Genomic DNA, 12,546 nt, shown 5'->3' on the forward strand with positions numbered 1-12,546 from the left:
ACAATAAACGGGGTAAACACAAGGAAAAGCTGCAATATTACAGGGACAAACCGAACTTGGGCAAAACAAAACACACACCTGAGGCTTGTGGGACTCCGGGAGCTAGGCTGGAGTTGAGGGAACGACAGGGACGAGGAAGGATAACTGAAACCAACAGGCAGTGCCTGGGGAAAAACAAGAAACTAAGACGGCGCTTGTCAGGCGCTAGGGAAACTACAAGACAGTGAAATAAGGAGCTGAGAGATCAAGCTGCTGATCCCAAATGGCAAAACCCAGGACAGACCTGAGTGTACCGAGGCTCGCTCATGAACGGGAATGCAAACGTGACCTTGAAGATCGAGGAAACCTCTCCGACGCCCTCGAGGGTTTTCGAACCTTGAACTTGACCACCAATACACTAGGATCCCTTAGTGTGTTGGCTACCGTGAATACGTCCACATGAGTATGTTTAATTCTCGGCAATGGGCAGCTAGCGCTAGCCCCTTAAATCCCTCAGCCTCAGGTGAAACGTATTAAAACATGTATTAAACACACGTGACAATAACCAAACCGTGAAGTAAGACATGAACATGAATATGAACATAAGAGTCTGTGAAACATGACATGAACTTGAACGTCAAAGCAAAAGTCCTTAGGAGAGCCTGCGACGCGGACCTGACAAATTGCATGAAAATGTAAGGAGTACAAGTAAAAAGTTACTCCAGTAAGTATAGATAACCAACATTTACCAAAGTATTTGTACGTCATTACTTGGCACCTCTGGTTTTGCTTCTCTCTCTCTCTCTCTCTCTCTCTCTCTCGCTCTCAATTAAGGGTGTAGGTTAGTGCCGGTTGCTTGAATAGAAATGCGAAGTTCCTCTCAGAGGTTAAAAGTGTAAGAAATACCCTGAAGAGCATTTACATCTGAGACTCATATGTAAGACAATACACTTGTGGAAGGGTGGTGATACAGGTAGTGATCCAGGTGGAGAACGTCCTGAGGATATGGGGATTCCTACCAAACCTCAGCCATCGCCAATACTGGTGTGGTGTGTTCTGTCCATGTAAGTTCCTCTCCACAGTGGTTCCAATGCTGGAGATAAGGGTGTGCACTCTCTCCAGCTTCTCGAAGTGCATTATCAGCTCTGTGTGATCTTGCTGACGTTTAGAGAGAGGGTATTTCCCTGGCACCAGTGTGACAGGAAGCTGACCTCCTCTCTGTAGACTTCCTCGTCGTTGTTGGAGATCAGGCCCACAGTTGTCGTGTCATCAGCGAATGTAATGATGACATGGGAGCTGTGTCTGGCTGTGCAGTTGGAGGTGTACAGGGAGTACAGGAGTGGGCTGAGCTCACAGCCCTGACGGGCTCCGGTGTTGAGGGGGCAGTGAGAAAGACATGATGCTGCCCATTCTTACCGATTGCCTTCGACCTGTCAGGAAGTTCAGGATATGTTGGGCCATTATGGATGCCTCATAGATGCTCACCTGACACTCTTAAGTGGAATGTAAATGATTGTCCATTGAATGTAACCCTACTCTACTACCCTTACTACCCTAAACCTAACTCTAACATTAACATTCCCCTTATAGGGTTAGGTGTTAGGGTTAGATTTCAGGTTTAGGGTTTCATTCAATAGACAATCATTGACATTCAACTTAGACTGTGAGGTGAGCATCTATAAGACATCTATGATGGACCATCCAAGTAAAATGATGCCAAAACCCCCCGAAGATCAAGAAGGAAAAACACTGAGAAGAACCTAGACTCAAAAAATAAAGCTTCCTGAGAACATGAGGAAGTAACAGCGAGAGGAACCAAGACTCAAACAGAGAAGCTTCCTAAGCACATTTGGAAGAACCACTCTCAAAGAGGAACCAAGACCAACCCATTTGCTTTTGGGCCGTACAATGTAGCACAGTTAGGATACAAGTAGAACCATTTAACAGACAAGACTAAACGGAGGCAGTGGGATCATCCAGATAAAAGATCCGAAAGAACAAATCTTGAGGATCTTACACTATTAATTGCATGAGTAAGACACAGACAGAATGTTAGATATGAGAATATACGGTTCAATATGAGGCTAAGACAGGATTACAGCTCCCAGAGACAGGTTAGGAGTTCACTGAGGGGTTGCAGTCATGGAGCTCATTACTGATCATGCTACAAGTTCAACTCCGACAGTATTGTACCAGGATCAAAGGTGTCAAAAGTATTCATATTCATTCCTTAGGTAGAAGTGAAGATACTAGGGTTTAAAAGACTTCTATAGAAGCTGAGTATCAACTTAAGCTTTTTGCTCCAGTAAAAGTGTAAAAGTACTGGTTTCAAAACTACTTCAAGTAGAAAAGTAAAAGTAATGGAAGGGAAACAAAGGCCAAAAGCTTAGGCCAAGCCACAGGGGTCTATAGTGCACTACCCCCTCTCCAAAAACACATGTTTCTAAAAGCCAGAATGAGGAGAATGTTCTATATTAATATTAATATATGAAATTATAATGTTCTATTAAAATGTTGATGTTGAAAAATGTTGGGCTGCACTAGGCTGCCTGTTTCAGCTGCAGATCTGCCCATTGAAAATGAAGCATTTCAGTAATATCAGCTCTATTAAAGGAGCGTCTCTGTGCTCTACTGAGCATTAACATGAGCTTCATGGAGGACAATATGAGGAGTCATTGTCTATAAGTTTTTTAATGGTGCAAAAAGTCAAACTTCAGAGGCGTGTGATCAATAAGGAATTATTGGAATGTAAATGTGGGGCTTAGTCAGAACGTTTCACTGCGGTCCTCTTGAGTCTCTGCCACGGACACAGTCTTCATACTACACATACCACAAACGTCTGCAATGTCACACTTTCCCAATGGCGTGATTTATCTGGATGGACGAGGCTATTTTAAAATGTAAGGAGTAGAAAGGACAGATAATTGGGTGAAAATGTGAGGGGTAGAAGTATCCAGTAAAGTATAGATAACCAACATTTCTACGTAAGTAGGGTTTTTGTACTTCGTTACTTGACACCTCTGACCAGGATGCAAATCTGGTTGGCAGACAACAGCACATAAATTACACCAAGCACATAGCTACCCTTAAGAACACAAAGAGTTCCAGCCGACATTCACTTAGAAGGTCTATGAAGAGTTTTTCACACGTTTAATGTTGATTAGAAAAAAAACTGCTGCTGGTACTAGATGTGCAAAAAATACAGGAGGGACCACATAAACCGAATTACACTTCCTAATTGCAGAAGCAGGGAAAGAGACTTTGCACTTAGGAGCTGTAAAGTGGGGCCCTGCGGGTGTCCTAGTAGGCGATGACCATGACGGTCAAGGACAGCGCTTGCTTTTCTAAACAAAGACTTTCAGAGATTTTACTCAACTGTCTGCCCAACACTAGCGAACCTACAGTTGCACTCAACATTATTCAACCCCCAAAACCAGCAAAACCTCCAGCTGTTTACATGAAACCAATCAATCAAGACCAGTTGAAATAGCTCAACACAGCTAATATATATATAAGTGCCTTCTCCAAATTCACACAAAATGCCACTTTCAATCAATATGGATTATCAATAGGATTCGCTCATTATTGGCCTCGTCCAGCATCCCTACTGCTGTGTTAGTGTGATGTCTGCTGACAGCATCCCTAATGTGTTGTTGGCTCACCGGCCACCGGCCTCATCAAACCAGCCTTGACCAGTATTCGCGTGCCAGCTGCTGGCCTTGACCAGCATTGCTACCGCATAAGCATTGCTATCTCGGTATTAGCATTTCTACCTTGGTATTAGCAGGGTGCAGGGCTTAAATCTACCATCTAGTGTGATCTCGTGTTACCTGGAACTGCTAACTACAGTTATTCAGTCACCTTCTATTGTACATATTCTTTTACACAGTAAACACTATTTCTTTAATCACAACACAGCTTTTTATTACGAGAACCTCTCTGTCTTTCTCAGAAATCAGCTAATTGTCGATAATGGCACGCAGATCCTCCACTATCTCTATCTCTCTGCCTTTGATCACAGTGTGGAATTGCTGATGATTGGTTCCTGCATGGTGAGTTCAGGCTGGTTTCTGCTTCTGAGAAGATGCACATAATTGTATCTGCATCGACATGCCGAGAAGTGATTCATGAGTGTGTAGCTCTCAGAGACTCACAGAGGATTGTGAGCTGATTGGTTGTCCGGGAGAATCAGTACTCAGTACTCAGACTGGACCAGAACTAGAGCAAAAACTCAACATGGTAGAAGATGCGTGATGTTACAGCACATTTAAACTAGACATCTTCAAAATGTTACTAGAACATAGACGTAGAGAGGTATGCAAAGTACACCGCATTGCTCACTACACTATATGTCCAAATGTTTGTGGACACCCCTTCTAATGAATGCATGCAGGTACAACCAAGTGCAGATGCATACACAGACAGCTTGCCCAATCCCTGTAGAGATGTATTGCCAATAGAATAGGACTCTCTAGAGCTGATAAACATGAACCTATTGGCACCATGCTGCCTAATGCCAGTCATGGGCTAGAGGGGTATAAAGCCCCCCAGCATTGAGCTGTGGAGCAGTGGAAGAACTGTGTTCTCTGGAATGATTGATGGTGGTGATCCAATACAATGGGAGGAGTTCAATCAGATACAATCAGATGGACAGTAGAGACAGTTACTGCAACAAAAACAATACCCTTGGATTTCAGAAGAAACAATGATTGAGCAGGTGTCCCAATACTTTTGCCCATATAGTGTATGTTGGTAGACCGGCATGAACATGTTTGCTGACATGCAGCTCGCTATGCTCAATTAAGTGGTTGGTGGAACTGCAGGATTTGGGGAAAAACGGACATTGCTATGTATATTTATCACTGCTATGAAAATATATATCCGTTTATCTCAATAAATCCGTTTTAAGCCCAATAATATTGGGCAGGTAACATCGGCCTCTGCTAGATATGCCATGATAAATGAGAACTGTGAGTTTCCCTTTTGTATAAAGCAGTAAAAAAGACAAGACAGAGCCCTGGGTGGTCCAGCAGACTAAGGCGCTGTCACCATGACACTAGCCATCGGCAGCAGAGGACCCGAGAAAGCACAATTGGCCTTGGGAGGATGGCGCTCTCCCCACACATCGCTTCATTGCTGTGCTGGCCGTCACTGGCCTCTGCAGGCTGGTGCGTTGGAGCCGGGTGTGTGGTGCTTCCCTCCAGGTGCGTTAATTGCCTGGCAATATTGCTCGGCGACAGTGACAGTGAACACACATGCCCGGAGCAGTGGGCAGCCATTGCAGGGTGAAGGGCCTTGCTCAATGGCCCAACAGTGGCAGCTTGCCAAGCCCGGGTATCAAACCCACAACCCTGTCATCAATAGCCCGGAGTTCTAACCGCTGAGTAACCTTTTTCTTCCCAGACTTCCAGAATCAGAACTTCAGCAAGCTTCAAAGACAACGGAAACTAAACCCATTAAAAACATTGATCCAGCAACACTCATCTATCCAGTGAATAGCTTCCTATTATAAAGGATCTGAAACCCCTGGCTTATCTCTCCAGTGAAAGCACTGGGTGCGGCGCTTGAGATATTGACACATTCAACCTGTAACAGCTTGTGTTTAATGGTTTTATTGTGTCACAAATTATAACTGGAGGGCTCACAAACAACAGTTTATAGTCAGGGGGTACAAGATAACCAGCTCGTCTTGCTGTATTGTTGCTGGGCCCGGTAGATTTTATCATTGCATTCGAGACCCTTTGTTCCGAGCGCTGTGAGTCACTCTTTAATTTTGCTCGTAGCCTCAGGTATTGTCTCTGCATTAGAACCGCACAATATATTGTTAGTTAAGCATTATTGCAATATTAGTCTCTGCAATATCAGCTCAAAAAACAGCCTCAATGTGAGACTTCCAGCAAATGAGTGCTTTGATGAATTGTGGAAATTTCCGTGTAGTGCTTAGCGCGAGGTCCTGTGTGGTGGATGTGTTTCTGAAAAGTGCTTTTGCCTAAGGGGGCTTTTCAGCTGCCTCAGGATGGTTCGGTTATAGCCACAGAGGAATCCGCTGTTACAAAGATATGAGTAAAAGAATATTCAGCTGGACCTCAGTGTTGTTCTGTAGAGCTTGCATGGCCAAGCATACACCAGAGTACACCAGAGTTGCTTGTGGAATCAAAGGTTATTACTAGGAGCATTGTCCCCCACTTTGCTGCATTAACTGGCTCTGCTTTTCTAGGAGGGTTTTATGCTAAACGTTGGAACATTGCTATGAGGATTTGGCGGCATTGAGCCATCAAGAGCATTAGTGAAATCAGGTGGAGTTTATGTTGAAGCTACGTTACTCCATATGCTTATTGTGGGGGGCTATGTACCCTTCTAGTTGAGCCTTGCCATTGGGCATGGTGACCTAAGGCTAGTGTGTGGCTGAGCCAGAACATTCCATACATAATGCAGGCTCTGTATGTGCAGTTTAACACCTATGTCAGCAGCGGGGGGCCCTTAAATGAGCTGGATTGACCCATTTGAGGGGTGTCTGAATACTTTTGACAGATAATGTAAGTGTGTAAGGTATCATAGTGTTGTGAAAAGTGCTACAAAAACTTTTGTATTTGATCTGACTATGGTCATTCAGGTGCATTGTGCACTGTATGTATGTATGTATGACACAGTTGTACACACACACACACACAGCTTGTCTAGTCCCTGTAGAGAAATTGAGTTAATAAACATGAACCTATTGGCACCTATAAGGGTATAAAAGACCCCCAGCATTGAGCTGTGGAGCAGTGGAAGAACTGTGTTGGTGATCCGTCCAATATTTTGGGGATGAGTTGGGGGTGAGCTGGGGTGTTGAAAACCCACCATCCTGACCCTAGTAGCATTCTTGTTGCTGAAAGCAACCAAATCCTCACTGCAATGCTCCACAATTTTGTAGAACACCTTCTTTGGAGACAGGTACTTCAACAAAAGCAGGATAAATTCTTGTTTAATACCCTGGATTTCACAAGAAACAATGAATGAGCAGGTGTCCCAATACTTTTGTCCATCATGAATTATGCAAAGATCCTTTTTAATAAAATTTAATCAGAGGGAAATAATTAGGTTTTATGTGTCACTGGTTCATAATGCAAGGAATGACACCTTGGCAATCTTGGCATTTTGGGAAGTTACTAACTGTGTCTTTGTCTGCTGGTCACTTGCAGGTCAGCTGGCGGTGGGCACGTGTGAGATTGTGATGCTGAACAGAGACAGCAGTCAGCCCAAACGCACCATCGCCAGGCAGACCGCCCGCTGCGCCTGCCGGAGAGGCCAGATCGCGGGCACCACGCGGGCACGACCGGCATGTGTGGATGGTAAGTCAAATGGAACACTGCCTACAGTAACTCACTGAAAGGGGCAGCTGTCAACACCTTACACACACCTTAGAAATGACCTGACCGTTTCGGTGCCAGGCCTCAGAAGTGGCAGGCCTGGTCAGAAGTGTGCTAAAATTTAATACAAAATATTTTTATTAAGATTTGAGTTTGATGAAAGGTTTGCAATAATACAAGAGTTCACGTTACGTCCACATTACCTCACCGCTGTCATGTTCGCATGGGCACTGTGTTAGTTTGAGGGTTACTGTGTTACTTCACAGTTAGCAAATTCGTTAGTGGATATGCTGTTAAATGACTGTAAAAAACATCTGTAGTGCAACGTCTCTTAAAGGGTCTAGTGCCTCTGCTGGCTGGTAGCAGTATGATTTTTCTTTAGAAGTCAGCTTTTAAAGCATCAGTTTTGGCGCCATTTTTATAGAACGGAAGAAAATGGACCCATGGCATCCGTGTTTTCTACAGACATTGTCTCGTAATTAGAAATTAGTTAGTGGATTGCATGTTTTTTTTTGTGGTTAGCATTGTAGCATGTGGTTAGCATGTTAGTTTGGGGATAAGCCACAATTACAGCTTTACCTCACAGTTAGTGTGATAGTTTTCTGTCCTGCACCAAAGTGGTGGAACGAGCTTCCCCTGGGTGTCCGAACGACCGAGTCGCTCACTGTCTTCAAACGCAAACTGAAGACCCACCTCTTCAGAGAATACTTGGGCGAATAGAGTACTATGGTCGCCTTATTGTACTGTGTTTAGTAATGTCTAAGCTAAGAGGTATCTTTGAATTATTAGTCTATTCTAACTAGCTAAGGTTTCTTTCTTGGGTAAATAGCAAAGCACTTTGTAAGTCGCTCTGGATAAGAGCGTCTGCTAAATGCCATAAATGCCGTAAATGCCGTAAAATAGTTCATATTTGCCGCATGGTCAGTACATTACGTTTATGGTTAGTACGTTAGGCTGTTAGTTCATGATTACTACATTGGCAAACATATAACATGTACATTTAGTGGTTAGTGTATTAGTTTACTGTATTGGCTTGGACAGTATCATGCTCATGGTTCGATTATTTTTTATATAGTTGGTTTGTGGTTAGTTTGATAATAGCCTATCAGCTAACTGTTAGTTCACTGTGAGCTTCTCTGTCACAGAGTTTGTTTACATTTGTTTTTAGAAAGTCTGTTTTTCCATTTTTGTCATTTATTAACACTGAAACCAGTGCAGAGTTACTCCCATCAATTCAGAATATACACCATACTGTATATCCAAATGTTTGTGGACACTCCTTCTATTAATTGCATTCAACTGCTTTAATTTGTACCCACCGCTTGACCGCCTGCCCCTGCACAGAAGTGCTGCCAATAGAATAGGACTATATGGAGCAGATAAACATAAACCTTATGCCAGGCGTGATCTAGAGGGGTATAAAGCCCACCAGCCTTGAGCTGTGGAGCAGTGGAAGAACTGTGTCCTCTGTAATGATGGTGCTCCATTTAGTACTTGTGGGATGAGCTGTCAACAAATGCAATCAAATCCTTACAGCAATGATCCAAAATGTAGTAAAAAGTCTTCTCTGGACAGTAGAGACAGTTTTTGGAGGAAACAGTGAATGAGCAGGTGTCCCAATACTACTTTAGTGTAAATCAAAATATGAATGTAATTCATAACTGCATAACTGTGTAATTAGCTAAGTGTATATATGTGCATTAACATGTTTGCATTAATATTGGCTTTTACATGATAAAATTGTAATCATAACTCTGCCTCATGCCTGAGGCATGATCTGATATTCTACGACGGAGCTACCGTTCTCCAATTATTACGCGCATTACTGTTTCAATATTACTCATTCCTTTTGCCCATTAATCTCCGGATGCAGATTAAGCCTGGTCTTGGATTAAACCGTCCTGTAAATGGAGATTCTTGGTTGAACAGCCCTTTTAATATAGGATTAGGCTTAAGCTGTGTCTGAAAAGCCACATTCATTACCTAGTTAAAGCATTAGGCTGCTGAGTCGGGGTTTACAGGACTGTGTACAAGCACAAAAAAGCTAAAGCCTTACAAATCTCCCATCGCTCTGCAGCCCCGGCCTGTCATCTAATAAACAAAGTCAATTTTATTAATTCGTAATGTCGGCACAAGTCAGATTAGGATGTTTAAAGCAATATTGGGTAATCAGCAGAATTTCAAGCGAAGGTGCCAACTGGCAGATAAATCAAACATGAGCTAAAGGTGGAAACATCATCGCTGTTATATAAAAAAAAATAAAAGCATATTTTCCTCCCCTAGTTTTTAAATAATACGTTTTTTCTCAATTTGAAAACGCCAGCTGCAATTTCATGGCTAATGGACCAAGAGAAATGGTCCATAATTACTCTGAATAATATCTTGTTTCATTAACATAACCGAATGTCTTGCTGGCAATGCACTCAGCGGCTTTGGCGATACGCCCTTTAACTCATTTAAATCCTCTGCCAGTTTTGACCAAGGGTTAAACTGAGATTTTGGCGGTGACGTGGCCCATAATTTCTTTTTTTTTTTTTGATGGGTGTCCAAAGAGTGAGCTCTTCAGTAGCAATCTTGTTCAATTTATGTGGTTAAATGTGGTCATGTGTGGCATTCCCAGCTCTGATATCCTGAATGTGATTAAAACCGCAGCTGTACGCTATGAACCAATGTTGGATCGGATGATTTTACATCAGATTTAATGTAATAAATTAACACAACATTCTGGACTGCTTACAACTCGTGACATACACCACACAGCCATAACATTAACACCATCTACTTGTTTCTACGCTCACTGTTCATTATATCTGCTCCACTTCCCACATAGGAGTTCTTTGTAGCTCTATAATTCCAGACTGTAGCCATGTGTTTATCTGCATGATTTGTTTGTTAGCCTCCTTTCACCGTGGTCTTCAATGGTCAGGAGCCCACAGGACTGGCCACCACAGAGCAGGTAGTATTTGGGTGGTGAGTCATTCTCAGCACTGCAGCAGTGACACTGACTGATATGATGGGGGTGAGGGTGTTAGTAGTGTGTGTTGCGCTGGTGGTACGAGTGGATCAGACACAGCAGTGCTGCTGGAGTGTTTAAACGCCTCAGCGTCGCTGCTGCACTGAGAAAAGTCCACCAACCAGAAATATCCAGCCAACAGCAGCGTCCTGTGGGCAGCGTCCTGTGGGCAGCGTCCTGTGGGCAGCGTTCTGTGAGCACTGATGAAGAACTAGAGGATGACCAACAGAGCTTCTGTCTCTAACTTTAAATCTACATGGTGGACCAACTATGTAGGAGGGTCTAACAGTGTTTAAACACTCCAGCAGTTTAGCATTTTTAATCACAAATCACAGTAAATCTGTCCCAGCCCTGCGTCCACTCTACTTCAGATTTACACTCATTTCATTGGACTCCTCGTTAAAAATGACTTATGATGGGCGGAGCTTTTTTAATGTGATTGCGGACATGGTTAAACTGGATGGAGTGGAAACCCTGGTCAGTGTGTTTGGTTAAATTATTGGTGTATTTAGGAACAGGCAGCAATCTCAACCATTGATTACAACATGGCCAGAAGCTGTTTGCCACTATTATTAACAATATCTTAAAGGTACAGCAACAAAAAAATGGGTCATTTAAAATAATAAAGGTTGTAAATAATGACAATGAACCACTAAACATCAAAAGTTTAGCTTATTTGAGAAAAAAAATTAAAAAGAATGGAGCTGATATGGATGGAGTGGAGTGGTCAGTGTGTGTGGTTGAATTATTGGTGCATTTAGAAAAAGGGCAGTAGCCTCAACTATTGATTACAACACAACTGTAAGCCGTTTAACAGGAAGCTGCTATTTCCACATTAATTAATTCTATTTGTTATATTATTATTAGAATTTCCGTCTTAAAGGTACAGCAACAAAAATGGGTCATTTGAAAAATAAGAAATTGTAGAATACAGTCTCTTTAATGAAATAGTGACTTACGCAGTGTATTACATTAAATTTAGTAGGGCTGTGTATTGGCAAGGATCTGGCGATATGATATGTATCACAATTCAGGGGTTACGATTCGATATATTATATAGCAAGGTGATATTTTACGATTTATTTTATCTAATTTTAGGCAAACTGTCATAGTATAAAAAACAAACCACTACATGCATAAATCTGAGGGGAAATGTTTACTTTTCATGCAGTCGGAACAGTGACTGCCTACTACTACTGGTTTAACAGAAATTAACAGATCTCTCTCTCTCTCTCTATATATATATATATATATATATATATATACAGACACACACACACACACATATATATATATATATAGAGAGAGAGAGAGAGAGAGAGAGGGAGATTCTTTAGGTAAATAAATTAAGATAAAATAAAACGTAAACAGACAGTATATTTTTAGATCCTGCTTTAAAGGTTAACAGTCTGCTGTAGTTCTGTCTGTCTGTCAGTTTTTCATTTCTCAGTACTTAAGAAAAAGAAAATGCAGGGTATGGTGTAACGATGCTCCATTGTTTTCACCATATTACGGAAGCCTTCATTCTCTACAACACTGAGAGGGTGCATGTCTTTATAAATGAAGTAAAGCACTGACTTTACTTTGGTTGCACGAGTTGAGGTCGGTGGTAACTTTGGCGTGTGAACTTGTTCCAGAGTGAGCTGAGAGGGATCCACTCGTTTAACGGCAGTCGATCGCTGTTCTGCTAACTTTACATCAGAATGATGTCTTGCTAAGTGAGCTCTCAAATTTGTTGTGTTCCCCGAATATCTGATTTTGGTGTGGCACATTTTGCAAACGGCATGGTTCTTGTCGATCTTCGTCGTGCCTTATTTATTGTGAAAGCCAAAATGAGCCCAGACTTCAGCTCTGTACACCGCAGGAGTCGGTCTAATGCGTTTAGATTCGGCCATTGGCGGCCACACTAACGCAGTTAGGTTTGCTAATGCTAATGTGGTGCGGTACTTACCTAATGGCTGAAGTGAACCACTGTCTGCCATCTAGCAGTCAGGGATTTAAATACAACACAAAATCTTAATATGTAAAATATTATTAAAAATCTGTACAGTTTTTTTTGAGAAAGGATACAATATCGCAAAACAGAATATCGCGACATTAAGGTGTATCAATGTTTTCTTACACCCCTAAAATGTAGGTTATGCAGCGACTGTAGCTTCAATCTGACAAGCAACAATCTTCCATCAGTTCAAATCCTAATAC

At 42.2% G+C, this 12,546-nt stretch overlaps 1 protein-coding gene across 1 annotated transcript in view; it reads left to right on the forward strand.

Annotated features, from left to right (window-relative positions):
• tafa5l (TAFA chemokine like family member 5, like) overlaps window positions 1-12,546 on the forward strand; it is a 91,030-nt gene that overhangs the window by 29,641 nt on the left and 48,843 nt on the right. The window contains exon 3 of the mRNA XM_072680819.1: window positions 7,164-7,313. Coding sequence (XP_072536920.1) covers window positions 7,164-7,313 — 150 coding nt within the window. The remainder of the gene's footprint in view (window positions 1-7,163; window positions 7,314-12,546) is intronic.

This window comes from Salminus brasiliensis, chromosome 6, assembly GCF_030463535.1.
Source record: "Salminus brasiliensis chromosome 6, fSalBra1.hap2, whole genome shotgun sequence".
In the NCBI taxonomy this organism is placed as follows: Eukaryota; Metazoa; Chordata; class Actinopteri; order Characiformes; family Bryconidae; genus Salminus; species Salminus brasiliensis.